Source organism: Seriola dumerili, unplaced genomic scaffold, assembly GCF_002260705.1.
Source record: "Seriola dumerili isolate Sdu_G_001 unplaced genomic scaffold, Sdu_1.0 BDQW01000088.1, whole genome shotgun sequence".
Lineage (NCBI taxonomy): Eukaryota > Metazoa > Chordata > Actinopteri > Carangiformes > Carangidae > Seriola > Seriola dumerili.
In genome coordinates, this window is record NW_019174343.1 from 11,957,661 (window position 1) to 11,985,406 (window position 27,746).

Here is a 27,746-nt window from a genome sequence, read left to right on the forward strand (position 1 = left end):
ATTGGCCATATTTATTTTTAGATCTGAAAGAATTGGTTGATTAATCAGTTAGTTGAGCAACAGGAAATTATCTTTATAATCAAATTATCATAGCAATCATTTTTAAAGTGTAAATGCTAGCTAGTCTCTGGTTCCAGCTTCAATAATGTGAGAATTTTCTACTTTTTTCTGTATTCTTATCATTGTAAACTGAGTAGCTTTGAGTTTTGAGTTTTGGGCAGATGGTTGGATAAAACAAACAATTTAAAATTATCATCTTGGGTTCTAAAAAACTGTGGCAGACATCTTTCACTATTTTCTGACATTAAATTTGAAACAATTACAAAGCAAATAATTGACAAATCAATAAAACAATCTTAAGAATAATAAATTTTGAAAATAACTTAGTTGTAGACCTTAAAAAATCAGTGACAGGATGGTAACCAGGCAGGATATAGTACAGTACATTTTATAAAGTAGACCTCACTAAAACTGTAATTAACTTTATATTATATTTAATTTTAAGCAAATACAAAAAAATGAAAATGTTAAGCTTCATTCAAGACAAATGAGAGTCAAAAAATATTATAAAACCTGACCTATATGGACCGTAAAGTTTTGTTCTCATATTTGCAACATATTAACAACATATATGCCAATACTTGAATAAACTGATAACTCCAATATCAGCACCTCACTCATAGTGGTCAGCTGTAGTGAACTTATTTGCTGTTCACATCCTTTTGCAGGACACCTCATATACATATATGAGGTTGAAGTTATTGACAGCCACTTCCACACACGCCATACGCATACAGAGACATGTGTGGGCAATTGGTAATGCTATTAATACACTTACAAGCGCACACACATGCCACACACTCATCAAAACACGTGGTTTGGTGCTATTAATATGTCGAGAAACAGTAACGCACAAACTCTGTTCTGGCACATATGTGCACATGATTACATACAATAACACAAGTGTTTACTGGCAGGTGACACTAAAAATAAACTGCCTCAGTTACATACACTTTAACTTGCACAAAGAACTACAGTGATCATTCAGCAGAAACAAATGGGCACTATTAATACACTGGCAGCAACACACGCGAGCACTGATGCACTGATACATGTGTACACAGACCATCAACTGTTGCACAAGCAGATCCTACTTATGCAAACACAAAAACCTTCTATGTACATTCAAAAGAAACAACTGCAAGCTATTAATATCTTGGCCTGTTTAGGATGGACACATACAAGCACACACACACACATGGATACACACATTCACACAGAGATTGATACTCCAGCTGCTCGGAAGCAGAGGGACAGAATGTCCCCAGCAGCTGTGGATTCCTATAAACGTAAGGACGGGGAGGGACGGAGAAAAGGACAGAGGGATAGGTGGTGGGCAGGGAGAGCTGCTTAAGGTGGCCAGCATGGTGGAGAAGCTGTCATAATAATAATCATTTGTAAATACAGAGACCAGTATAAACACAATGAATTTACACTCAGCACAAGTTTTTGTGCTTGATATTTTACTAGAAACAATATTTGTTAATATTTCAGAAGACATTTTGTCCCTGAACTCTTGCTCTTTCTGCTTTGTTGCTCATCTAACTAGGCATGAACCTCAAGCATGCTGCCTGTCTTTATGTATACAAATAGTAACTAGTATTTAACCTGATGTGTGACTTCCAGACTTAACTCCATTCAATACCACTGTGGTGTTCACTCCAGCCCAACAATAAACAAAGCACATTTTAGGGCCACACTGTGGATATAAATACTGCTGAAGGACATCTGTAACTCTCTCAAGCTGCGAAAATGAACCAGTGAAGCCATTCAACCAAAATAGCAGCTTCTGCTTGCCTAAATGAACCAAGAGGATGTTATGGTGCAGGCTAACTTTAGAAACAGGAAGTCACTGTTTCTGTGTGAGTGTGTGTCTGTGTGTGCACAGCAGTAAAGCCTATGCATGTGTGCAGGTGTGTGTCTGTGTGTGTGTTAGTGCTACAGTGTGTTACTGCAGAAGGCCCACAGAAAGAGGATGATGGTTGTGAAACGAATATGCTATTACAGAAACCAGAAGTTTGTCTCCTGCCTATTTTTAGCACCAACCAGCAACCAAGCACAAATGAGAGACAGAGAAGCACGCACACAGATCTTATCTATATGCACTTCTCTTATTTTTTAAAATGTTCCAGATTTTATCTTCTGAATAGCATTCCTTTTCAAATTTAAAATATGTATCTTGTATTTTTAGAGCACAGTTGATGAATAGGCGACCATAGTAAACACTACAATTGTGCTACTTTTTTGTAATGTAATGTTGAATAAAGTGTGCACTGTAAATGTCCTCTTGTAGTGAGCTCTTGTTAATATGATAAGTAATCAGCAGCTTTTGAAACCCTTTAGGGTCCAGGTTGAGGAAACCTTAACTGTTTAGTTGACTCTTTGAAAGCACAATGCAGTGACTGAGCTGGTTTTGTGTCTAGTCATATGAGTCACTCTCTGAATCTGCCTCAAGTCACAGGTTCAGTGTCAGTACAAAAACTCAACCAAACATGTTTGTTTGGAAAATTGGCTTTTTCTTTAAAATTGTACAATGATATAGAAAGTGTAGCAAATACAATTGACTCAGTGTAGACCGTGTGTCTCTGGGAGGACATTTAATGTCACATTGATTAAAAGGAGTAGAATTCAGATTCATGTTGTTGATGAAGCCTGGTGTTCGCAGTATTTTCAGAGTAAAAATATACCACAGGTGTTTCTTTTCTGTTTTGAAGAGAAGTAATACTGACTTCCTGATCATTTCCTTTCTCTCAGGGGAGCTGACTTGTTTGGTAATCGTGTGTTTGTGTGAATGTGTGTATGTGTGTCAGAGAGTGTATGCAGATTAGTCCCCACCACCACCACTGCTAGCACCACCATCCTGCTCCTCTAGTGATTGTCTGATTTCCTTTGCAAACACACAGACATTCTTCAGTAATACATACTGTTCTGCTGCTTCTGGTACTTCCTGTTTTTATGTCACTTTTTTTAATAGTAAAAAGCTTAAAGAAACAAGCTCTTTAAGCTCCAACAGTAACATAGTTGGAGAGGCATAAACCAGCTGAAAGTCTCTCTGACAAGTTTCGTCTGATGTGCTTTTGCTTCCTTGAGTTAGCTGGTAAGGTAGGATTCCTGCTTTGTGCAGAGTAAGAAGTGTGTAAAACAAAGGCATAATGTTAACAATAGGCGTATCATCTGTGTGTTTCCCTGACTCTATGACAAGCTGTACAAATAATGATCCATCAAAGTTTTAATTCTCACACAAGAGCTTGTGTATCTGTTTGTTGTTCTGTCTCACACACACAGAAAACATGAAAACACAACGCTGTACCCATGAGCAGATAGTGTTATTATTATGAACTCTGTATTGGGCACCAGAACTGAAACCACTTGGCCTAATTGTACAATATTATCATGTACTGTAAATTATTCTGGAATTATTAACTCACCAGATTTTTCTCATGTTCTACTGTGTTTAAGTCTCAATTGACGTGCAGTAATAAGAGCATGGAAGTGCTCTTCAGACATTATTATTTCTCTCTATGAGTCAGTCTTGCTGTTGGGAATGAGGGCCAAATAATGCTGCCTGGGTCTGTACGACTTAGTGTCTGGCTCAGACAGGAGGGAAGTTTAGTGACATTTGGGTGCAGCCTGTATGTGGAGGTTTGTTTTGGGTTGTTTTGTTGCACTGCTGATCTTATAATGTTGTCTCTGCAACTTATGGAAGTGTTGCAGGCTTCATTTGAGACTATTTTTGCTGAAGCTACTTTTAACTGTAATAGTAGACATTGATGACTGAAAACACTGTGTTTGTCACTAGAAACACCCTCTACCTGACTTATCTGTATCTGTTTTTGCATTTTGATTTTTTTTTTAGTGTGCCTTATTGATGTAATTGGTTTGATAATGTAATCTGTTATTTGTTAACTTGTGGATAACTCCCAAAGCAAGTGAATAATTATGATGCAAGTATGTATGATACTGTGGAGTGAGAGGCAGTGTTTTCACTGCAAAATTGTTACTGTGATACAGCGCTGTCCACAACAGTTAGTGTAATTCAACAGGGTATGCCAGTAAAGAAATGTCCTCTTACAGGAATTATGTGAGTAATGTTGAGTAATATTCTGGGTTGCAGTCATTCAGGCGTACGAGTTCAGTAAATTTCCACATCCTTCCCTCCCTCCCACTGTCCTTCTACCCCAGAGGGAGCAAGGTGTCTCCTTCCATACTCTATCTGTCTATTCCTTTGTATCAGTATCAAAACATTCTTCACCATGTTCATTGGTTTCATCTATCAAGTGATGTGTGGACTTCCATATGTTTTTGTCTTGTTGATATGATGCATCACAAAAATTGAGAATAACCTCTAGTTGCTGTTTCTCAGTTACCATTAGCCTTCCTCTTGTATGTTTTACAGGTCATACCATCAGGCCCATATTGTGCCATTCATGCTACAGTTAAATCAGTCGTGATGAAAAGTAAGGTTACTCTGACATATTTACAATGGCCTTTGGATTGCATGAATGGATCAAAACCTTTTCTCACTCCTCTGCACCTATAAAAAGACATCTGTCTTTAGTTAGGACGCTGAAGCTTGGTTCAATTGTCTCACTTGTGCTAAATTTAGCTTTTTATTTCTTTCATTTTAGTAAAAACCTGGAAGGGGGATGACAGATTGATGTACCTGACCCAAATGCCTTGACCACACAATGTTCAAATCCAACTCATTTTTTTCATTCCTTTGTGCCCCTCCAACCCCAACACCCACCCCTCTCCTTTTCTTTGCTGAATGCAGTGTTGGACAATGGCCAGTTCACTTGAGGCAGGAAGACTTGAATGAAATGAAATATGACTGGTGAATGTGCAGAGTTCAAGTACAAGCACACATCTGGGCATATACTTATGCCAAATAAACTGAGTGCACTCTTGATCATGTTTATGTAAAGTATAAACAGTAAATGATGCTACAATTGTTCTTGGACTTATTTTGTGAATATCAGTTAAAAACATTCTTCCTCGCGACCTTTGTGTTATGAACAGAAAATTTAAGATATTTGCTTTATCCTTGATACTCTTCATCAATGATGATGATCTATCTATGGCCAGCATGCAGGACATTGAAAAGTCATTACAAGTAGACTATGATTTATGAAGTTGAAGATACTCCAGAGAGACAAACTGATGTTTCACCCCAGAAATAATTCTCAGATCTCCACATCATCACAAAGCATAGACAAGTGTTACCCTCTATTCACAAAGTGATGTGTTATTCTCTCTGTTTCTCTAACTGTCTCTTTGTAGTGGATGTGATCATCAGCAGTCAGGTTTCATTGTCCATAAGTGGGGAGCAGCCCATGGACCTAAGTGTCACCCAGAGGTTGTTGCATTCAGTTCCAGATTCGGCCATGCTGGCCCCCCGCCCTCCCTTCTTTTCGGGACCCATCACTGCTCAGCATTGCTCCCAGTTTTCCCAGCAACGCTTGCAGGTGAGGAAAAACTTTTGTGTCAGGAAAATAACTATCAACAGTGCTGTCAGTTCTCAGCATCACCACGCATAACCAGGATCAGCTCCTTACTTTTTCTGTCAGAGGCTTAATATGACTGAGTATGCCCATGAAATTTCCAACTCATGTCTTGCCACATCTTGCAACATTAGCACATCAGCAGCATTTTATTTAGTGTACAAGTCCTCCTACCACATCAACCATCAGAACAAGCCAATTGCCTATGCCACACACCTTCACCCAGGTTGAATGCTCATCAAAAATGACCAAGAAGTAAGTCAGATTACTGTAAACAGAGCACCTTCTCAGCATTTGATTCTAATTTATGTGTACCATGGATCAGCTGATTGATGCTGCACACCTAGTGTTGTTTTGTCAAGACATAGGGTTTTATTCAATGTGCAAATCCTGTGGCTATATTCAGCTATATACATGTTTTATCAGTGACTGTAGCTGTTGCAATGTTTGTTCCTATAGTATAAATCTCACATGCATAGTTAAAGCAGATGAGGCTGGTCAGTGTTAATATGTCTTCATGCTTTTCTTTGCAGTATAACATTGAACAAAGGCAAAGAGAGATGGAGGAGGAGAAAAGAGAAGAGCTGCAACAACTGATACGAAAGAATAAAAATGAGCAGAGTGAGTATCACATGTATTGTACTGCACGCGTACTGTAGTGTAGTGTACTGTACCATACTTTTATGTGTTTTCATAGGTTCTCTGAAAGACCATAAGGTTGTTGACGTGCTTTTGATATGAGTCACAGCACACAGTATGTTTCAATGAAGAAGAAGGGGATTTCCAACAGCGCTGTGATGTATTCTCAGATTCCAAGGAAATTTCTCCTCATATCAAACCAAAGTCAAACAAACACTTGTTTCAGGAAACACTTTATGCTGTTTTTATTTTTACCATGTAGAGGAAATGAAGAAGAACATAGGGATGACAAATATCCTGCATCCTACCTCTGAAGTCTCCTAACTGCTTATTGATACAACAACAGTATACAGTACAATGTGAAGAAAAACTGTTCAGATTTCAACACCAAAACATTTTGTCGTATTTTATATTATCCGTCCCACTGTTGGCTGCAGGTCTATCTATTGCATGGCTGTACATGATCCAAATCATTGTCTTTTTTCCTTATGGGTTTGCTTTACTGACTGATAGGTGCTGTAGCCAGTCCCCTGGTAAGGCAGAAACTTCGGGAACATATAATTATGAAGAACCAGCCCACCCATGATAGGGTTACTCCCAACCACACCAGTCCTACTTCAGGATACAGGTGAGACAGACAAAACAGAACTCCAACTCCATACTGTTTATTTTGGTAATACTGCAGAGCTCCAGACAAACAGTATGTTCAAATGGTATTAAAGGGATGGATCAATTGTGAAAAGCTTCCTTAATTACCATTTTGATATTAACTGGTCCCTTCCTTTTCTGATTTTGATGATTCAAATAAATCATCATTAAAAATAAAAAAAAATAGAGCAAATTTCCTCATACCCATGCATGAGTTAAGCAGTCTATCTAATATTGTTTTGGTTACCTAGGTTACCGGTTCCTGACATGTCCCCAAATCCTCAGCCTACACCCTGCGAGCAGCGTAAGGACCTCGCCCTGCGCAGGACAGGTGAGATGCCTCTAGCTATTTATGTCTGTGATGGGGTTTCCCACCCTGAGGTGAAGCTGTGAAGGTCACTGGTGATTTTCCACTTCAGGTCTGTTCTTGTGGTGTGCTCTGTGTAATTTGAGTCAGACATAAAGTCATCTGACTGCATATCTCAGTGGGATACTTTTCAGTGTCTCAGCAAACTGTCATTACATACACATTCTGGGCTAGAGAATGAGAAAGTGAAGGACAGAATGAACTTACACAGTAGCGTCCTTTCTAGTGAGACGAAGGAAACTCATAAAGCAACAGGCCTGCAGGGCCAGAAAGAGACCAAACAGTCATAAAAACAACAGCAACAGTGAGACACAAAGACCAAAGCAGTTACATAACTTTTAACTAAGGTATGTGTAAAATGAACTGCGTGAGAGTCCTGAGCAGGTCTCCCTCACCGTGTGAATGAGAGTGGGAGTGGTTTCATCTCTTCAAGTACACTAACCATTCAAAAAGCTACTATTTATTTGCGTTGCCCCAGAACCCTTAGGTGCCAGCGCGCGTACACACACCCACCAGTGTTGTTTTTGGCTCAATGACAACACATAGCTGCCTTTTATCTGCTCTCAGCCAGCCACTGATTGATTGTTTTGTTTGGGCTTATTGGAGCCTGACCAATGTAAACATGGAACTTTTTTATGCTATTGAACAGGGTTGAGGTATTTGCTTAGTTCAGCTGTGCTGCAAATTGCTTTAACTTTGTTTTGTTATTAAAATTGTGTGCATTAATATAGTATTACTGTGCATTACTGAGTTAATTTATTCCTGCTCACGTACTGTATAAGATGACATTGTTAATCATCAAGTTCTGTGAGTTTGAGAGCTATACGTATCTTTCCATTTTATGAAACCTTAGGGATAATTATGTCTGTGTCTGTGAGTGCATGTGCATCTTCATGTATTCATTTGTGTGTATTTGTGTTTGTACAGTCTCTGAGCCCACTCTGAAGTGGAAGTTGAAGAAGCTGATCAGTACAAGGCCAAACCCACTGCAGCGTAAGATCAGTGCCCCTCCTGCTGTCAAGCACAGGACAGAAACTCTGGGTATAGTATCTACATGTAGCTGGATCACTCCCATGATCGTATGCTTCTGTTTTATTTGCACTGCAGTTTTAGCTATTTCAAGTTAATGCTGGTTTGATACGTTTATTTTATATGTATTACTTTATGGCATGAAACACTTGAAAAATGTATTTTTAGCAACACGCATCATGTGATTTCAACACATACTGTACTACACAGTTTGATTCATTTTCCACTTTGTTATGTGCATCCTTTTGTGCTGTATGAACACATTTGCTCTGTCATTGGCTGTCATTGATTTATAGGTGTTTTTCCATTCTGTCGTTCAGACTCCTCCCCCAGCAGCAGCAGCACCCCAGCATCAGGGTGCAGCTCACCCAATGACAGCCTCCATTCAGATAATGGGGCCCTTCCAGTGGCTCATGAGGTGAGCCTTTCTTTTATATTAAAATTATAGCAGACTCTCTCATCCACATTGGCATATAACGAGTGCACGGGTTAAGGTTCAGTGCTCAATTACCCATCAACACAACACATGGGGCCAAAAGTGTTCGACCTTCATTCATCTCTGTTTTATCTTCTCATCTTGGATTAATTTATTAACTATTTCCTAGAAAACCTTTCGCTTCCTGTTTCTTTAACAATAACAACTTGTAGCCCAACGTACTGTAGAAATGATAATGCAAGTATTTCTAAGAGTTTTTCTGGTGATGTTTCCTCTGCACAACCACCACAGCTGAATGTTAATTTGTTTTTAACATTTAAATCTTTTTAACATGCTAAAATTTCCTTTGTGAAATTTTATATACCTAATGCTCAACCATTTGATGTTTTAATGTTCAAAATGGATGTGATCATTTGTTTTGTCTGTACAGATAACCTGTGTAATGACAATTTTAATCTCATTTAGGTACAGAGGTTGCTGCTGAAGGATGGTAGTTTGGCTCATTTCACCTTGCCTCCCAACCCCACTGCCATGCACAACATCACGGCTGGACTTCCAGCCCAGGTGAGCAATGATACCTTCGAGGGTTCCCTACAGTATCAGTATTTAAATTGTTGAAGTTTTATTTGCCAACAAAAACAACAAATAACTTCTTGAATCATGCAATCAATTTAAATACATTTATAGATCACATAGATACACATAGATACATTCATGCCATGAACCTTTGTATCTGATAGTGAATGTTTAACATAGAGCCTGCACACTTTGACACTTATAGAAACATGCGGTGTATTCAGGCTTTCACTTCCCTCTTGATCTCCTGGTGCTTTCATATCTTGTGAATTAGTCATGTGGTAGTTTACTCACATTGTTAACATTTTTACTGATGAGTCTCTCTGTACATTGCAAACCGCCCGTTAAGCCTTCGCCCTATGGACTAACTCTCCATTTTGCTCATTTGTCTAAGCTGCAACTTCTTATCATGACCTCTCCACTCTTGTCTTCTCTTGTGCTCTACTCTCTCCCCAGGCTGACATGCAAGTAGCCAGGCCATTGGCAGTATCAGGTCTGCATCAGGTCTACTTGCCTGTGGAAGGAAACAGTCAAGCCTTGGCCCAGCGCCTGCAGCCTGTGCTCATACTGGAACCACATACTGGACTGGTGCACTCCCAGTTTGTCTCTTGTGAGTTGTGCAACTGCAAATGTGTTGTACAGCAGAAACAGAAACACCTCAAATATGCTCTTATACAGAACACATTCTAATGACAACACAAAGGAACTATGCATTTGTAAGTGATTTTAATTATGGTGCCTCTTTACCATAAAACTTTATGGGACTTTATTAGATTTTGTTTATGAACATGTTGGTTAATAGTTGACATCTGTAGTGAAAGAAGAGAAGCACTATTTTATTTTTATGTATTTTCTAATTTTTTGTTTCAGTTTCACATTGTTTTCATCAAAGTCCTATCACCACAGACCACTGCATAACCAGTAACCAGTAACTATTAATACTCATAATAGACTTTTTTTCACAGCACACAGTTTTACACATTTTTGCAGGAAAAGCACAAGAGTAATTAATAACATCAGTACCACTCTATTTAGGTGTTCAAGTTCAAGGTCCTAGCATTGTGCATCCACCAAGGTCCTGTTCAGACCTGGCATTAACATGTGTCTCAGGTGATCTGATCACAAGTGGACAGCTCCAAGTACAGATGTGAATGCACCCAGGACACATTGAGTGCACATTTGAGATCCGATCATTCAGACCACATTCGTAGGTGGTCTGGGCCACATGGCCACCTTCTTTTAGCAGTGTGGACACAAATGTGTCCTGGGCCACATTGAAAGACCGCCTACATCCTCTGCCACAGTCTTATCCCACCACAATTTCATTATCTGAAAATAGTTTTACACTTCTCACAATGTTTCCCATACATTGATTTATTTGTGGTGGCCCCAACAATATTAACACTGACTACCACATGTAGAGTTTTTTTTTACTATATCAAATGGCTACAACCTTATTTCAGTGTGGAGCTGTACACAGTACATTGACTCGCTCTCTCACACACACACATATGTACACATATTGTCAACATTTGTATTGGCTTACAGTGTGAGTGAGAACAAGTGGTCACTTAAGATGCATGTGAAGATGCATTTTAATGCCAGGTGTGGACTGACATACTTAGAGCTGTTCACTTGTAATTGCATCGCCGGAAATGTCAATGTTAATGTCAAGGCCAGTTCTGAACAGGGCCTGAAACATCTTTTGTGAAAAACATCTATACATTTTCAATCAGAGTCTGTAGAAACATTAATGTCCTCTATCTTGTGCTATATTTACTTTTGCCTCAATATAATAAACAGCACAAGGGCGCCCTCTGTCTGGCTTTTGATGGTGATGCAGTTTAAATAATAATACAGAAATTTGCTGTGAATGCAAACAACATTATCATCTGTGAGTTCTACAGTAAAACTAAAATATTTTCTAAAAAGGAGTATTTTCCCTTACACATTCCCTTATGCCTCATTGTTCTCTTTCCTTTTTCCATTTTACTTGCCTTCATCTTTTTAGATGATTTTTTCTGCCCCTATTTTGTAATGTTTATTTCCATTTGCTTCTTCTTCTTCTTCTTGTGCATCTTTATTTTTTTCCTCAGCTATCCCATGTGCCCTTTTCCCTCTGCCCTCATCTTTATTCCCAGTTATAACCTGTTACTCTCTCCTCCTCCTCTCTGCAGTTCCTCTGCAGCAGCAGCAGCCTCACCTGTCCTCCCCCTCCAGAAGAGAAGGCGTAGTCAACTTGCCCTTGCACAGACCCGTGGAGCGAACACGCTCAGAGCCACCGCCCTACAGCCACTCACCCTTCACTCTGCATGCCAGCCAGCACTCACACACTCAGCACCAGCTGCTTCAGCAATACTACAAGAGCGGGCTGGAGAGGTTCAAGCAGAATGCACACCTGAGCAAGGTGAGAAGAAGCAGGCGTGGACACATATATGTCGAACACAAATAAACAGACCAGTTAGTTTTAATACAGGGGTCAGTTAAAAGCCTTATGAGGATGATTCTGTGGAGTCTTTATATGGAATATGCATGGATTTACCCCTGTAAATAAACCTTTTTTATTTTTTTATTTATCTATTTATTTATTCAATATTTGACTTAATTTGAAAAATTCAATTTGTTATTAGCAACTTGTAAAAACTGTAAAACTTCTACCTTATATTAGCCAATGAGCAAGTCCATTGAGAAGCCTCGTCTGACACAGATCCCATCAGAGGACATGGACCTGGAGGAGATTGGATCAGGATCTGGTTCGGGACCAGGGTCTGTGTGCGGCTCCGAAACAGGCTCAGTGTGTGAGGATGGCCATCGCAGGAGACAGAGCACTGCAAGCACAGACTCAGTTTATGGCACAGAGTCCACAACCTCCTCACGGGAGAGCTTGATCGAGCCCGGTCAGGTACTAATATAAATTCACTGTGACATCTTAGCAGCGCTTTATAGAGAGCTTTCCAGAGGGATTATGTATTACATTTCCCTCAAGAAAATCTCTTTAATGCTTCAACGCGCTTTTTGGAAGAAAAAGTATGTTGACATGACAGTGGTGTAACTGGTTATGTGTAGTACACCTCTGCCATTCTGATGAGTATCCATTAACAGGATGGACAAGATGTGCATATTATGCCCTCTGGTTAAGCTCTTACAGTATGATTGTAGAACAGTTGTCTTTAATATTTAGATCTCAGTTTTTAATTAATTAATTATTGATTGTGTAACTAATGACAAAAATAAAAAGAAATTGTTTTAGAATTGTAAAATTCATACTCCCAGTGTTCATGTACATGAATTGCCTTGTTTGAACCATGTTATTGACATCAGAGGGCGCTGTAGCTTCATTTACACAAGATGAAAAAATTGAGAGTTACAGTATTGTGGCAATGTATTTGGCAGTGCTACGTTTTCTTTATCAGTTGCTTGTTCTAGACAAGCAGTATTTAAATTGACCAAATAATGAGTCTTGCAATGTACTGGAGAGAGAAATTGGAGTCTGTGGAATTTACTCAAGTTAGTCTTTGCCATGTGCTGCTTATGTTAAACGCTCCTACATTCCTTGTTCTTTTCTGGGAACCACAGAGGCAGGTGATCCTTAGAGCAGGTCTCCAGCTGGACCCCCTGAGTGTGCCTGCCCTAATTTGGCCTCACCAGCCTCTGGTTCGGACCCGGTCTTCCCCAGCCTCCACCTCCCTGCCTCCTCCACATCCACCCACCACCATACCTTCTCTGTCATTATCCAGCCCTACTGCAGATGTCCAGCTACGTTTCACCACCGGTGAGTGACACATTTTTGATCAGGAAATTGTGCAAAAAGCCATGAACGAAGCCATTAACTGCTCACAGATTTTCGTTACAATACTTGTGCAATTAGATCATGAAATACTGAAGAAGAAATGTTTGTGTGTATATCCAGGTCTGGTTTATGACGCCCAGATGCAGAAGCACCAATGTACCTGTGGTGACAACAGCCGCCACCCTGAGCATGCTGGGAGGGTCCAGAGCATCTGGTCTAGACTGCTTGAAAGAGGCCTCAGGAACCAGTGTGAGATATGGCACAAACACGCACACACGTGCGCGCACACACACACACACACACACACATACACATACACATACACATACAATGGTTTTCTATAGATGGGTTTTTTATAGATGTGACACCTTACCCTTACACTGACTCTATTCTTCACTACTAAATCCCTAACCCTAACAGGCCAGGATGTCCACACAAATTTGTCCACACAGCCATGCACACATGTACGCACACGCTACATGTACTTAAAGATATTATTATTATTACATATTAGTATTATATTATATGCAATATATATAGTTGTGTGTGTGTGTGTGTTTGTAGCGTATCCGCAGTAGGAAGGCCACTCTAGAAGAGCTGCAGTCGGTCCATTCAGAGAAACATGTGCTTCTGTTCGGCACCAACCCTCTCAACCGCCTCAAGCTGGACAACCGAAAGCTGGCTGGTAAAATCAACAATAATGATGAAGAAATTCATCAGTGAATTAATTCATTAATCAGTGATATTCATGACATAAATTATCTCCGGCAGGAATCCTATCTCAACGAATTTTTGTGATGTTACCATGTGGAGGAGTTGGGGTGAGCACGCGCACACACGTACACGTACACACAAACACACACACACACACACACACACAGAGTGGTTTTTCTATTGTTGAGATGACACTCACTGATATAATGCATTTCCTACCCCCTTACCCTAACCTTAACCGTCACAACTAAACCCAGAGCTTACCTTAACCTAAACGTAATTCTACCCTTAACCCCAAAGCTGCACTTTTGAGGTTGTGAGGACCAGCTAAAATCCTCACAACAATGGTTTCTAATTGAAATCTGGCCACACAACTATAGAAAGACATTTACACATGCATGCACACACACACACATCACACACCCCTTTAAAACCAGTCATGTGGGAATCTTTCCACTTATCTAATTGCATTACTGAACAGCAAACATTACACGGCTGATTATGCCTCATTACACAATTAAGCTAATAATGCTACAAATTGCTAATGCTATTGTTTTTGGCTAAAATGACTTTGAACCCCAATCAGAAATCAAAGGCTGTACAAAGGTGAGATGTGGGAGAAAGAGAAAAGAAGAAGGGAAGAAAGAGGGCACACACAGAGACTGCAGCTTGGAGGGGTGCATGCCAATGAAACTGGATTTTATTTAGAGGGAATGGGTCTGGGCAAACAGGGAATGTTGTTGAAGAAAAAGTAAAAGATAAAATGTGAAGGTAGCGGAATAGATTAAATTCAACAATGGACAATGAGAGAAGGAGAAATTGAGAGGATAGAAATGGACAAAAGGCATTTTCTCTTCTGATATGACAAAACAGATAATAATGCCCACAAGAAACTTGTAAAGCACAAAAAGAAGAGAGGAGACAGATAAGTAAGGAGAGGAGAGGAGGTAGGAAAAGAAGAAGGGGGCTGGGTGTCAGTTGATAAGACGACTGATCTGCCTGGATTTCCGGCCCTTGGCTGGTCTGGTGAGGAGAGGTGATTGGAACAAGATGGCAAAGTCTGTGATAAAAGAAATTCCTCTGATTTCATTGTTCCACCACGGGACACCACCAGAAATATGAGTCTTGAAGCATGGAGTAGCAGAGAAACACAAGACTGTTTTTTTACTGAGAATAGATGCAACAAACAGAAAGTGGAGTCCTCTCAGCAGTTGTTAGCATCCACAGAAGTCCACTGTCACACATTCAAACGTTTTTTCACACAACAAGAATATACCACACTATAAGAATATTTCTTTGTGTAATTTATTATTGCAAAACAAGGCATTTCAGTTTTGATGAGTCTGAAACTAAAAATGCAGTAACTTTCTAACCCTTCAACACAGCTCATTTTAATTGCATCTTCATTTAACTTCTGTGGCTGACTTTTGAACTTACTTTACTTGTCTCATCACTGTTTTACTGACAGGTAGATATCGATACAATCTGGAATGAACTTCACACATCAGCAGCTTCCCGTATCGCTGCAGGATGTGTCACAGACCTGGCACTGAAAGTCGCACAAGGAGAGCTGAAGGTGTGCCCTTCTTATCAAGTACTTTATCATCTCTGACATGTGTTTTCTCAGCGTGCTGTGTTACTGGTTGTGGGGTAAACACAATAATATACAGTATACTTTGGTAACTCCCCTGGATATTTCAGCTGTTGACTGTAATTTAAATGTATTTACAGCAACATAAATATGCAAACCTTTTAAAACTGTTTGATTTATGAAAGCAGCAAGGTGTTGAGGGTTTTGCTCTCGTCTCACAGAATGGCTTTGCTGTGGTGAGGCCCCCTGGACACCATGCAACCCAGTCCTCCCCTCAGTAAGTACAGCAGCATGCAAACACACACACACACACACACACACACACACACACACACACACACACACACACACACACACACACACACACACACACACACACACACACACACACACACACACACACACACACACACACACACACACACACACACACACACACACACACACACACACACACACACACACATACCAGGAGCCAGGAGGTCTCAGCAAAGTGTTTCAAAGGATTTATTACAGATCAGCTACACTTCTGAGCAAGAGAGAGAGTTAGAGGGCCCCCGTGTCTCTCTCTTAATGTGTGTGTGTGTGTGTGTGTGTGTGTGTGTGTGTGTGTGTGTGTGTGTGCGTGCGTGCGTGCCTGCGTGCGTGCGTGCGTGCGTGCGTGCGTGTGTGCGTGCGTGCGTGTGTGCGTGTGTGTGTGTGCGCACTACCTGCCTGATGCCTGAGGCAACCTACCTCCTCCACTCAATTTCTTTCAAGCTTTCAGGACACAGAGCAAAGCACCTCAAAAGAACTGTGTGTGTGTGTGTGTGTGTGTGTGTGTGTGTGTGTGTGTGTGTGTGTGTGTGTGTGTGTGTGTGTATTTGTGTGAGCGTGTGTACTTGTGTTGTGTGCATAGGTTTGTATTAGTCTTTGATAGGAGGCATTAGCCAAGTAACCACACTCAGCTGGGGCTGTGTGTGCTCAGCACTGCCTGACACTGGTTATTTATGGGATGATAATGACTTTTTCTTGATGAGTTTGAGCAGCATATATGATATATTGTCCACACACACACTCACACAAAGACACTCTTGGTTTACGACCCATGCTGACACTGCCACTTCCAACATTCCTCCATTGTTTTTCATACATCAACACTTTTTTTGCATACCTTTACTGTAGACAGCGAGTGTTGAGGGTACTGCTGTGCCAAGTTGTGAGTTCATTTCTCTGAAATGATCTCACACGTCCTGCCAGCAATTCACACTATGTTATCATTTGGAACGTGGAGTGAATTTTATGATAAGCATAGTTTTGTTATTGTCACAAAATTTGTGGTTTCTGCATTTCAGAGTACAGGTTTTTAGACTCAGCACTCAGTGGTGTGATATGAAAAGACATTTTTCTTTGTCAGCAGTGAAAGATGAAATACAAAACAAGTTGAAATGAAACATCCTCATTTCTCAAATATTTGTAGTAAATGTTTGCGTGGCAGGAGTTTCATTCTATGACTTGTACTGGAGTCAGTGCTGTGACTGTCACAGCCTGGACTGAATAGCCACCATATGACGCCAGATAACTGGAGAAATGCCTTTGAGGTTCCTAAGGTCCATATGGTGATTCTATGATATTAATTTTGTGAAGATGTCCTGATAAACACATGTGGCTGCCTTTGTTCCTGTCTGTTTGTCCACAGGGGCTTCTGTTTCTTCAACTCTGTGGCCATTGCTGCCAAGCAACTCCAACACAAACTCAACGTCAGCAAGATCCTCATCGTTGACTGGGTGAGGACCCACCACATGACCAGCACCACTGGTCCCCACATGGGCAGGAATGAAAACACATGCACAGGCATACAAATGTATCATGGGCACGAATATGGCCCTAGAAGCAGAGCAGCCCTGTACAGTAGCGCTGCTATATATCACTTTTTCATTTAGACACCGTTATCTCTGTTCTCCATGTGTGATCTGAACTGTCACGTATGCTTAGAATAGACACAGAGTCACACACAGTCATATGAACACAGATACTGATCAGCAGCTAGGTGATCGTCTCTGTTCACCATGTGTGTGCACACAGGCCTGCAACATGTCTTTACACACGCCATGCTCTCTGACATATGACTGCATCAACCACTAATTACTACCTGTTTCATCGAAAAGCTTTTAGATTAAAACACATTTACCATTGACAGAAAATCTGTGCTGGTTTTATTAATCTGTCATTCATTCATTGTCCAGGACGTTCACCATGGCAACGGCACCCAGGAAGCTTTCTATAACGACCCAAGTGTGCTGTACATCTCTCTACACCGCTATGACGATGGCAACTTCTTTCCTGGTAGTGGACATCCCAGTGAGGTAGTTACAAAACAGTCCTCCAAAGCAGTGGTGTGTTTTTCTGCCTTTGTTTGTGTTGTCATGGTGATGTCTGGGTGTTTGTGTGTGTCTGCATATGCCTTCTTGTGAACATGATAACTTAAGCCTTTATACATATAAGACAGGTTCTCTTTGTAGAGTGGTTTCTGGATAGCAATTATCCCGATTTTACTCTGACTCTTAAAGATGCACAGTTATAGTAATACCACCCATGTCTCATGTGAAGATAGATATGAATATTTGGTAATTATGTGATTCCAGTGGGACATTAGGGAGGTCAGGAGCCTCATGTTTAGCATTTACTTGTCAAAACAAGAAGAATGATTGTAACAATAAATCCAGGAATTATCTACATGATTTAAGCCCCAATTATAACCTAAATGTGTTCATGATGATTGATTTTCGTGATCGCAGAGTCTGTCCTGCACAGGGAAAAAATGGGACCGGTTACTATAGATATGTTATATCGCACTGTACAGGGCTTGGGGATTAAAATATCTTGCCTCCGATTGGACCTCAGACCAGTCAGAGTTGTCATGATTAGAACAAACACATTTTACTAGTACCACTGGAATCTAAACAATGTGATCCAGTAATTTGAGCTGGTTACAGGATAAATCAGAAGTCAAAGTGCTTCTCATGAATTTAATCTGAAAATGGCTTAAAGTAAATCATTTGAAAGACAATTTGGAATGTCACGTTAGCTTGTTTACCTTTGTCCATTGTCACCGTTGCATTGTCTTTGTTAGCAAAATAACTTTTTGATATATTCAACATGAAATTTCTACATGCTGCAAGTGTGTTTATCACATTATGTTTTGGTGTATCCACCGTAGGTTTAATTCCCTAGATCATTTGAAAAATTGCATGGTTTTGGATGTCAGAACCTTACAACAGGATGTGTACTGTGGAATTGCATGCCTTTGTTTGCATACAGGAAACTGTGATGCCTATGAATTCTGCCTGCGGTCTTACCAGAAACCAAGTGTGATGACTATCTCCATTCAGATGAATTGACCCCAACCCACGGTGGTGTTAACCACCCATCCAGTCCCCCACATCCCCTCCTCATAGTCCCATCCTCCTCCACAATAATAAGAGGATAAAATAGTCAATGTTTTCCCATAAAATCCCCTGATGAGGGACGGTACATAAAACGCTTTGCTGGCTTGGATGTGGCTTTGCCTAAAGTGGCCCCTCAACCTCTGTTGAGCTGTGTGGTAAACCTCTGGAGTCTTGCTGTCCCCCGTGTAGGTATATAACACACCATGGGGTAGGGGTGTGATGTCATAGCTATAACAGAGAGTGCCGCGTACCACACAGAAACCAGCAGAGGCCTAATCCAGTCCAGCAACTCTCAAAACATGAAAGAGAGAAAGAGGACAGAGGAGCACAAGAGACTTGGAGCAATAGCAGGAATTATTTGTGTGTGTGTGTGTGTGTGTGTGTGTGTGTGTGTGTGCGCGGCTATGTGTGTGTATCTGTGTGCACGTGCGTGTGCATGCGGGTACATTACCAGTTGGCAGAGGACAGGAGGCCTCATGTGTTTTTCGTTTGCCCTGTGAACATCCCGTCCACTGAGAGAAGAATGGAGACAGACGCTCTGTGATGCTCATCAGCATTCTTTCTCTTTCAAACATCCTCTCACACCCATACACACGCACATACACGTACACACACACACACACACACACACAAAGGAAATTACCACGCCTTGTTGCCAAGAGTGTGTCAATCAACCTCCTCATTCTCCCCTCAAACTGACACATTGACTGATGGTGAAAGGCTCAGAGAACGGCTAAATGGCTGCTAGCAGGACTACAAAGAGAGAGGCAGGAATCCTCCTTCCAAGACCCGGGCCTCAGTTCATTCTGCCCCAAGTATGTGAGGTCAAACTGAGATGAGTTCCATCGAGTCCGCTTGGCATTTTGAGAGTAGACACCAATCTCAGTACAGCTAAAAATCCTCTAAAATCATATACAGGATATTGTAAAATGTACATGTAAATCAGTAGTTTAGAGAAGTACGCCATGTTAGTTTTATATGACATGTGATATGCAAATACATACATTTTTGATATGTAAATAGAACATTTTACAACATACAGTGCACATCAGCAGCAGTTTCCAAATGTGAAATATTTTCCAGTATAGCTTTTGCCTAAAGCTTGGGAACCATAAACGGGTGTAGCTCTGTTGTGGCTCCAACTGATTTATAAGGCCATTTGACAAATTGTATCAAAATCAAAATGGAGAGACAGGGGTGTTGAATTAACAGCCATCCGTCTTTCATTTAGGAATCATAATCACTCCCTGGTGTTGCCTTAAAGAGATGCAGTCACTTTCCCTCAATTGCTGCAAGTTTTGCAACAGCCGTGCTGATTTTGTGAACATTTGACGCAAATCTGTCATCGTCACACAGTTTCTCAACTTTCACTGGGACTCATTAACTTGACGTTCACAGAGACTTCTTTTTCTCACTCTTTTGCTCTCTCCTCCTCCTCCCCTCTCTCCCTCCATCCAGGTGGGTGCAGGTGCAGGCGAAGGCTTCAATGTGAATGTAGGGTGGACAGGAGGTTTGAACCCGCCCATGGGAGATGCTGAGTACCTGGCTGCATTCAGGTAAAGATTTAAGTCAGCCTGTCTCTGTTTGCCCTATCATGTGTCTCTCATACTGTAGTGCTCAACAATTAAAAATCTAAAATTCAAGGTCTGCAGTGGTATTTCAGCATGTTCAAGCACATTTGCTACAAATTAAATACACTTGCCTACATTGCCGCTGACAGTTTACCAAAGCATAACACAGATTTCATATTGGTGAGTATGTTTGGTTACTTGTAGACCTTCTAGACAGTTGTGGGCTTCAATTGGTGTCATTGCAGTATAAAAATCAACTTTCCTAGACTTCCAACTTAATATAGGTAATTCACCCCTGAGAACATTATATTGGCTTTTATTTGTCAGTTAAACTACAGTTACTATCTCGAAATGATCGTTTTCATGTTGAGCGTTTGCTTATTCATGGTTCAAAGAATATGTACAAAAATAAGAAAATGCAACTGCACCCAGTAAAATTTAAATCCAATCAAATGCATAGATCCCCCTCTTCCCTCCCACCCAAAATGATTATTCAACAGGCGCCTGTAAATCAGATGAGTTACACTTCTGTCAAGATTGTTATTCAGGTCAGTTTAGCTAATAAAACTGGCAGATTTAGAATAAACACAGAAAATAGCCAGGTCACGAAAAAGCACAAAACATTATTTTCATGAAGAACAGGAAAATGAGGGTTTTTTTTCCATGAATGTGAATGACGTGTGTGTGTGCCAAGCGGATAAACAGTAAGCCATTATTTTTCTCTTCCTGGTTTAAGCCCATTCTCAAATTTTGGAGCTCGTAACTTCCCATCTGCACTGGAATACAACACTCTTTTTTTATTACACTTGTTCTTACGCTTTTGTGTACTTTTGTATAATGCTATAATGTAATGTTGGATCTTATTCAGCATCTCAAGTAGGTTTCACATCCGATCCCTTATTTGCTGTAGAGCATGACAGTCATGAGTGTAAAGTCTTTGATTTAAGGTTTTTGCAGTGATAACCCTAAAACCAAACAACACTAAAAAACACACCGATGTGTTCATGAAACACCTTTGCTCTCACCACACTTCTCTTTTCATTCAAGAAATTTTTCCTGAATGAATATGGTTTGGTTCTGCTCTGCACAGTAATGAACTCAGAGTATTTCTGTCAACAACACTGGCTCACCACCAAATGATTAAACAGTATGTGAGCTCTACATGGTGCTGCATGCAGCACACACAGTGGGTGGGCCCCTCGTCAAAGGAAAGATGCTAATGAGCTAACCCATACTGGTAAAATCCATAGACCCAATAGGCAGGCTCGGAAACACTAAGTCCAGTGTTTACTGGAGCCCTGGATGCTAATTAAGAGACAACGGGTCCTTTCCTGAGCAGGCGTCTGGTTTTGGTATTTTTCATCCAGTTTGGGGAATGGCAAGTGTTTTCATGTGTAAAACTTCCTCAGTTAACCACACTGTAGTACTGTACCGTATTGTGTGTTACTCCTAGGAACTTTTCCCCATATCAAAGCTCTGTGGCGAAGGAGTGTCCTGGTGGTCCAGTGGTTTGAGGCACATTCCGTGTAGCTGTGATATCCGGGGTGCATATCCGGCCAGTGACCTTTGTCATATGTTATGACGGGGAACAACCCCTTATTTACTGCCACTGTGAACTATCTAATTAAGAATAAAATGTCATCTGGAGTTGCAAAGTTGCAGCAAGATAATCAAGGTTTAATCAAGACGCAAAATGCACGAAAGAGCACAGAAAAACACATACTACACAAATGCTTGAATAAGTTTTCAGTAAACGCTGCCACCATTCTGTGGATTAACTGGTACGAATAAATGCATAACACACTATACAGACAAAATTTAATGCATCATGAATTCATGTTTATGCAATTAAGTATCTAGTCTGGTGCCAGTTCTGTAATTCAATTTGAATACATAATTTAGACAACAGAGGGTTCCAGACTGTGTGTTTCTCTTTGGGATGGAACAGAAGAACTAGCCAGAGTGCGGCTGTTGATGATGTGTGTCTCTGTGTTCGGGTGTGTTAGTGAAAGGGGAAATATTGTGGTTGAGAGCGGTGGTAGGACTCCAGTACAATCAAGAAAAGCTCAGCTGCGTTGAGATTAAGTGTCATGACGTAGTGTGTGTGTGTATATATGTGTGGAGGATTACTAAGGTGGTCAGAACCTAAGGTCAGTGTAATCACCGGTAGCACGGCACACACGCGTAACATCCAGTTTCAAAGGAAGAGCATGCGTATATGTCTATTTTGGCCTGTGTGTACCATGCATGGGTGCATGCAGATATTTTCATGTGTATTTCTAGGTGGCTACTGACAAATGACAGACTATGGAGGAGAGGAGAATGCAGCAGAGGAGAGGAGAGCAGAAGAGAGGACAAGAAGTGGGGGGTGCATTGTTAGGGAATCCAAAGGCGGCGTAATTAGGCCCAATGGATCCCAGATGGCTGGCTGTCAGTGACGTGAGAAGAGGGACGAGCTCCTAATAGGAACCAGACCCACACAAGCGCCTTTGAACTGCCGCTGAGAGATACAGAGAGAGAGAAAGAGAGAGAGAGAGAGAGAGAGAGAGAATCAAACGCGGCATGGACCATGCGCTCTTGCTAAATAACTGGCAGCAGGAGACGAGAGGAAGTGAGGAGGAGAGCATAGAAGCGAGGAAAGTGGTCTACCCTGAGTAGAGTATACAGCATGTGGGCGTCACAGCCCAGATATGTCAAGGGTCTCATTTTTATCTGCTTGTGTCATGTGCAAAAACAGAAACTCTTCGGTATTAGCCACCTACCTAAAGATGTGAATTTGAGTCTTTGCTCCGATTGTTTTTTTCATCTTTATATATCCAGGAAAGGTTTGCAGAGCACTCATGCTTCTTTTTTGCACACATTCACACCTGGGAGCTACCCCACCTTCTGGTGTTGGCTACTTACCAGGAGTAGGAGCGGATCAAGAACAGAGATCAAGCACTTGGAATGTGGCCTTTGACAATTTATCTTTCATCATTTTCAAACGGAGGGAGTTTACAATGAAGTAAATGTTTGCAGTTAACAATCCAGAAAAAAAATCCTATTTCGTACACGTGTTCCCGTTTCAAATCAATCACCGTAACTATGCCATGATTCAGTCTGATTTTTTCTAAATTTTCAGGCAACTTAAAATTCTGTTCATTTCAATAATAAATCTTTGTCAATCTATTCTGATGTTAAATCAATTGTGCAGTGACTTCCTCACTCACGTTATTATATTGTACTCACTCAGTTCTCACAAATCATAAACACCTGTTGAAAACATGATATCTTATACTGTATGTACTCTTTCAGCCACACCGCCACGCGGCTTAAATGAATGCAACATAACATACAGTGTTTGTTTCCTCTCGTCCTCCTCAGAGCCGTGGTGATGCCCATTGCCCACGAGTTTTCCCCCGATGTAGTGCTGGTGTCAGCTGGCTTTGATGCTGTTGAAGGACATTCGTCATCACTGGGAGGCTACAAGGTCACAGCCAAGTGTAAGGCTCAGTCAGCCCCTCATTTCCATACAGCATCTTTTCACATTTACATAGTCGCACACCCGCAAAGGTGTTTTTGTGGGTATGTTTCCTCTGATGTTGGTAAAAGTGCATCCTATTTTTCTAATTGGCATCTGCCCTATATGAATCAAACTGTGCAATCACAAAGCTTGGATATTCCTCACAGTAGAGTATTTTCAGGTGGACCAACTCTTTCACAACTGAGCAGCCTTAACATTAGCATCAGGTGAGAAGTGCAGTTTTGATCAAAACAATCCTAACTTCTTGAGTACAACGTGGAAAAGGAATTATTGTTTTGTAGAGTGATTTGAGATTTTATTTTGTTTTGGGAACTACTTTTCAGTCTTGAAATATGGATTACACGCGTGTCTCATAAATCTCCTTGAATCATTTTCTATCATAAAAGATGAGCAGTCTTATGAATAGAATTGAATTACATCTTCAAGGCCGGACTCATCACTGTGAACTATTGGTGCGATAACAGTATGAAGCTGAAGTGGAAAATAAAGATTCCTTTATTCTTATTAATCCACATCTACAGATAAATTGCTTACCGGTCAATGTCTGGCTCAACCTCTGTATGTGTGTCTGTTTTCAGGTTTCGGCTTCCTCACCCGTCAGCTCATGTCACTGGCTGGTGGTCGGGTAGTGCTGGCTCTGGAGGGGGGGCATGACCTCAAAGCCATCTGTGACGCCTCTGAAGCCTGCGTCAGTGCCTTGTTGGGCATGGAGGTGAGATGTGTGTGTTGTGTTTGTACATATATTTTTGTGCTTTTGCAGATCTATACAACACGTTCAATCCTCTAACCACTTATTCCGGGTTGCGTCCCAGGTGGAGCCACTGTCCCAGTCCGTCTTGGACCAGAAGCCTTGTGAAAACGCTGTCCAGTCACTGCAGAGAGTCATCCAGTTTCAGGGTGAGAACTGACCCCTTAACACAACACAGCCTGAAGCCTCAGTCCGAGGGTTTACACTGAGAAAAATACATGCTAAAACATTTTTGAATGTTTTCTGTTGTATTGAGTCTTAAGTGTGGAAAACATTTAGAAACAGGAGAAAAGTCTTTCTGTATCTAACATCTAACCTTTAAGTGCACGATTTCTCTTTTTCTCTCACCACCATCATCTCTCTCAGTAGGCTTTAATATCGCACTCTCTCAGGTGCACACTTTTGAAACGTCATAGTAAATATGTGATGTAAATGTAAAAATATTTCCATCAGCTGGTTTGAAGTGAATACATGAATAAACTGACTTTCAACTGGTTGTTATTTGAAGATGAGATCAAAGAAATCCACTTGTTACTGATGCTCCAGTTAGTAACCATACCAATATGTTCAACACCTTGGACGTGGGAGAAAGTCCATTTTTATTGATACAGCCCAAAATCAATGAGTGCTTCTGTACGGACAGAAGCACTTACCTCTACCTTGAAATTAAGAGCAACAGAGAAGGGACTGTAAAATTTCAATACAGTTATATGGAGATTTTAATCTCTGTATATTGTGTTACTATTGCATTGTTTTATTTTGCATCAAAACAGCCATGTATTGAGTATTATTATTACAAATTAGTTGATGAGAAAAGATTTCTCTGTGTTTCTAAGAGCTGTTCAGAATTTCATCTTCACATTTCTGTTCTCTACAACTTTAGTCTCTTTATTTCTCCACTCAGCAATCTCTCCCCTCTGTCTCCTTATCGGTCCTGCTCTCTGTCCACCTCTCCTCCTTTACATCCCTGTCTCCCATCCCTCCCTCAAGCTGTCCCACACACAGACCGACACGCACGCACACTCAAACACACACACACACACCCACACACACACACACACACACACACACAACACACACACACACACAACACACACATACGGACCGCCCTGGCTCCAATTATCTTCAAACACTTCTCTGGCACACGACCTTCGCAACATCCCCTCCTGATTGCACACAAATGTTATCCCAACCAAATTAGATTAATTAAAAATATTTGCAAAGCCACAAGAATGTTAAGCCCATAATTTAGACCCGGGGTGAAATATGTGTGAGTTGCATGCACAGCCAGAACACACACATGCTCATAGACGAACACATTTGCAAACACTGATTGATTTTTACTTCCACTGTGTGTCACAGGACTCAAGCCTGGAGACCTTGAGAGGAGAGATTGAATTTGAGTTTACATTTCTGAAATTATCAACAGGGATATTTAGACCATGGGCTGTTTATATCATACTCAATGCTTAATTCAGATCAAACAGCTACAACTGCTGGATCAAACACCAAGTAGTGCTTTTTATTAATGCAGCACAGGCACTTTCCCTGAAGGAACCATTCAGGATAAAACAACACTGAAATACCAACGACTGAGGCCATTAATCTTTCTCTCTCGTATTTCCTTCCTTCTCTCCCTTTTTCCATCCTTTTGCTCCCTGCAGGTGAATACTGGCAGAGTGTGAAGGATTCGGCCCCCACTGTGGATCTGTCCTACCTGCAAGCCCAGAGACGACGGCTGAGACGAGACTCGGACAGCGAGGCCATCAGCGCCATCGCCGCATTGTCGATGGGATTCTCTCATGTCTGACAGGTAAGGATGATGTCATATTAGATTACTTCTGCTTTAACAAATTAAAACGCTGTACTGATTTAACATTTAACATTTAAAAATTTCTCCTTCTCTCATTTATTAAGGAAACAGCCAGATAAACTGACAGAGAAAGGTGATTCTCTCTGAAAAAATATTCTCTTGACAGCTGCGTTCAACCAAGTCTCAATGGACACACACACTCACCTCACTCACTCACTCACTCACACACTGCACCACCACACACACACAGAGCTATACATTTGGACCATCAGTGGAACCAGATGTCTCCTCCTCAGTTCAACCACTGTATTTCATCGCCTCACAGAAACTCCTCCACCTGCATTACTACTGGCTGCAGTACTACTGGATCAACCACCTCTGATTCGAACACACACTGAGCAACAGCAGACCTGGACACCTGGACAACATTCATATTCTCATGACGCCTCCACAGGCTCTTCCTGAAGGGGATGTCACACACTGGACTGAGAGAAAGTTGAACAGAAAGACAGCCAGAGGCAGACTAATGAAGGATGTTCACTTCTGTAGCATTTGGAGCTGCCAGCATGACGTAGCACGAACACACAGCTCTGTGACTTTAAACATTCACACTTGTTAACGTCTCCCACGAGACCTGCGCGGTGACCACTCGGACTGTTGTAACCTTGAAGCAGGGGGGCCAGAGGTCATCTCGGCTTACTGGAGCCAATCACTCAGAGCGGAAGGAGTCGTCCCCACAGGACGTGCCTGTGAAGGAGAGCAGACACATCCGCGCTGCACTTAAAACGTGTCCTGCTATGATGATGTCATTTGTCTGCAGCTGACAAAGATCCAATGAAGGAAAAGATCTTCTCTGATCATTTTTTTTTTTTTTTGCACTGTACCGTTCTGTAATGGTAATGTGAAATAGACAAGATGGAGAAGACGGATATTGACAATCAAACATCTCGTTTGCTCATATTTTTGAATTAATTTGAATATTCATTCATTTGACCTATGACACACATTTCTGTGAATGTCAGCATGAGATTTTTTTTTTGTTTACGAATCCAGTAATCCAGAGTGAAGCTACAGTGAAGTCTGAGATACATATGTTTCATATTGTTTGTTATGTCCACATATTTTCTTAAACTTTCTTCTTTTTTTTTTTTTTTCTTCTTCTTGGCCTGTCAGGCGAGCACATGCAGCAAGGCTCTAGATGGCTGCAGTTATTGTTATTGCTCGCGGACAGATGAAAGAAGAGAAGAAGAGCATCTTAAATGTATAGACATACTGTAGTTTGTATCTGTGGCATTAGATTCCTTCTTTTTTT

The 27,746-nt window shown here is 41.0% G+C and overlaps 1 protein-coding gene across 4 annotated transcripts in view; it reads left to right on the forward strand.

Annotated features, from left to right (window-relative positions):
• The window catches only part of LOC111221781 (histone deacetylase 7-like), a 43,913-nt gene that overhangs the window by 12,554 nt on the left and 3,613 nt on the right, over window positions 1-27,746 (forward strand). For 2 of the 4 annotated variants that reach the window (XM_022745334.1, XM_022745338.1), the window contains exons 2-23: window positions 5,341-5,525; window positions 6,095-6,182; window positions 6,714-6,828; window positions 7,100-7,179; window positions 8,143-8,256; window positions 8,565-8,662; window positions 9,146-9,244; window positions 9,713-9,866; window positions 11,434-11,663; window positions 11,925-12,158; window positions 12,833-13,028; window positions 13,167-13,300; window positions 13,611-13,731; window positions 13,818-13,867; window positions 15,229-15,336; window positions 15,573-15,628; window positions 17,030-17,117; window positions 17,577-17,696; window positions 20,238-20,335; window positions 23,714-23,832; window positions 24,452-24,585; window positions 24,686-24,770. In XM_022745334.1, coding sequence (XP_022601055.1) covers window positions 5,341-5,525; window positions 6,095-6,182; window positions 6,714-6,828; window positions 7,100-7,179; window positions 8,143-8,256; window positions 8,565-8,662; window positions 9,146-9,244; window positions 9,713-9,866; window positions 11,434-11,663; window positions 11,925-12,158; window positions 12,833-13,028; window positions 13,167-13,300; window positions 13,611-13,731; window positions 13,818-13,867; window positions 15,229-15,336; window positions 15,573-15,628; window positions 17,030-17,117; window positions 17,577-17,696; window positions 20,238-20,335; window positions 23,714-23,832; window positions 24,452-24,585; window positions 24,686-24,770 — 2,706 coding nt within the window. Of the gene's footprint in view, window positions 1-4,834; window positions 4,895-5,340; window positions 5,526-6,094; window positions 6,183-6,713; window positions 6,829-7,099; window positions 7,180-8,142; window positions 8,257-8,564; window positions 8,663-9,145; window positions 9,245-9,712; window positions 9,867-11,433; window positions 11,664-11,924; window positions 12,159-12,832; window positions 13,029-13,166; window positions 13,301-13,610; window positions 13,732-13,817; window positions 13,868-15,228; window positions 15,337-15,572; window positions 15,629-17,029; window positions 17,118-17,576; window positions 17,697-20,237; window positions 20,336-23,713; window positions 23,833-24,451; window positions 24,586-24,685; window positions 24,771-27,746 lie in introns of all 4 variants that reach the window. The other 2 variants (XM_022745336.1, XM_022745337.1) reach the window with 2 other exon arrangements.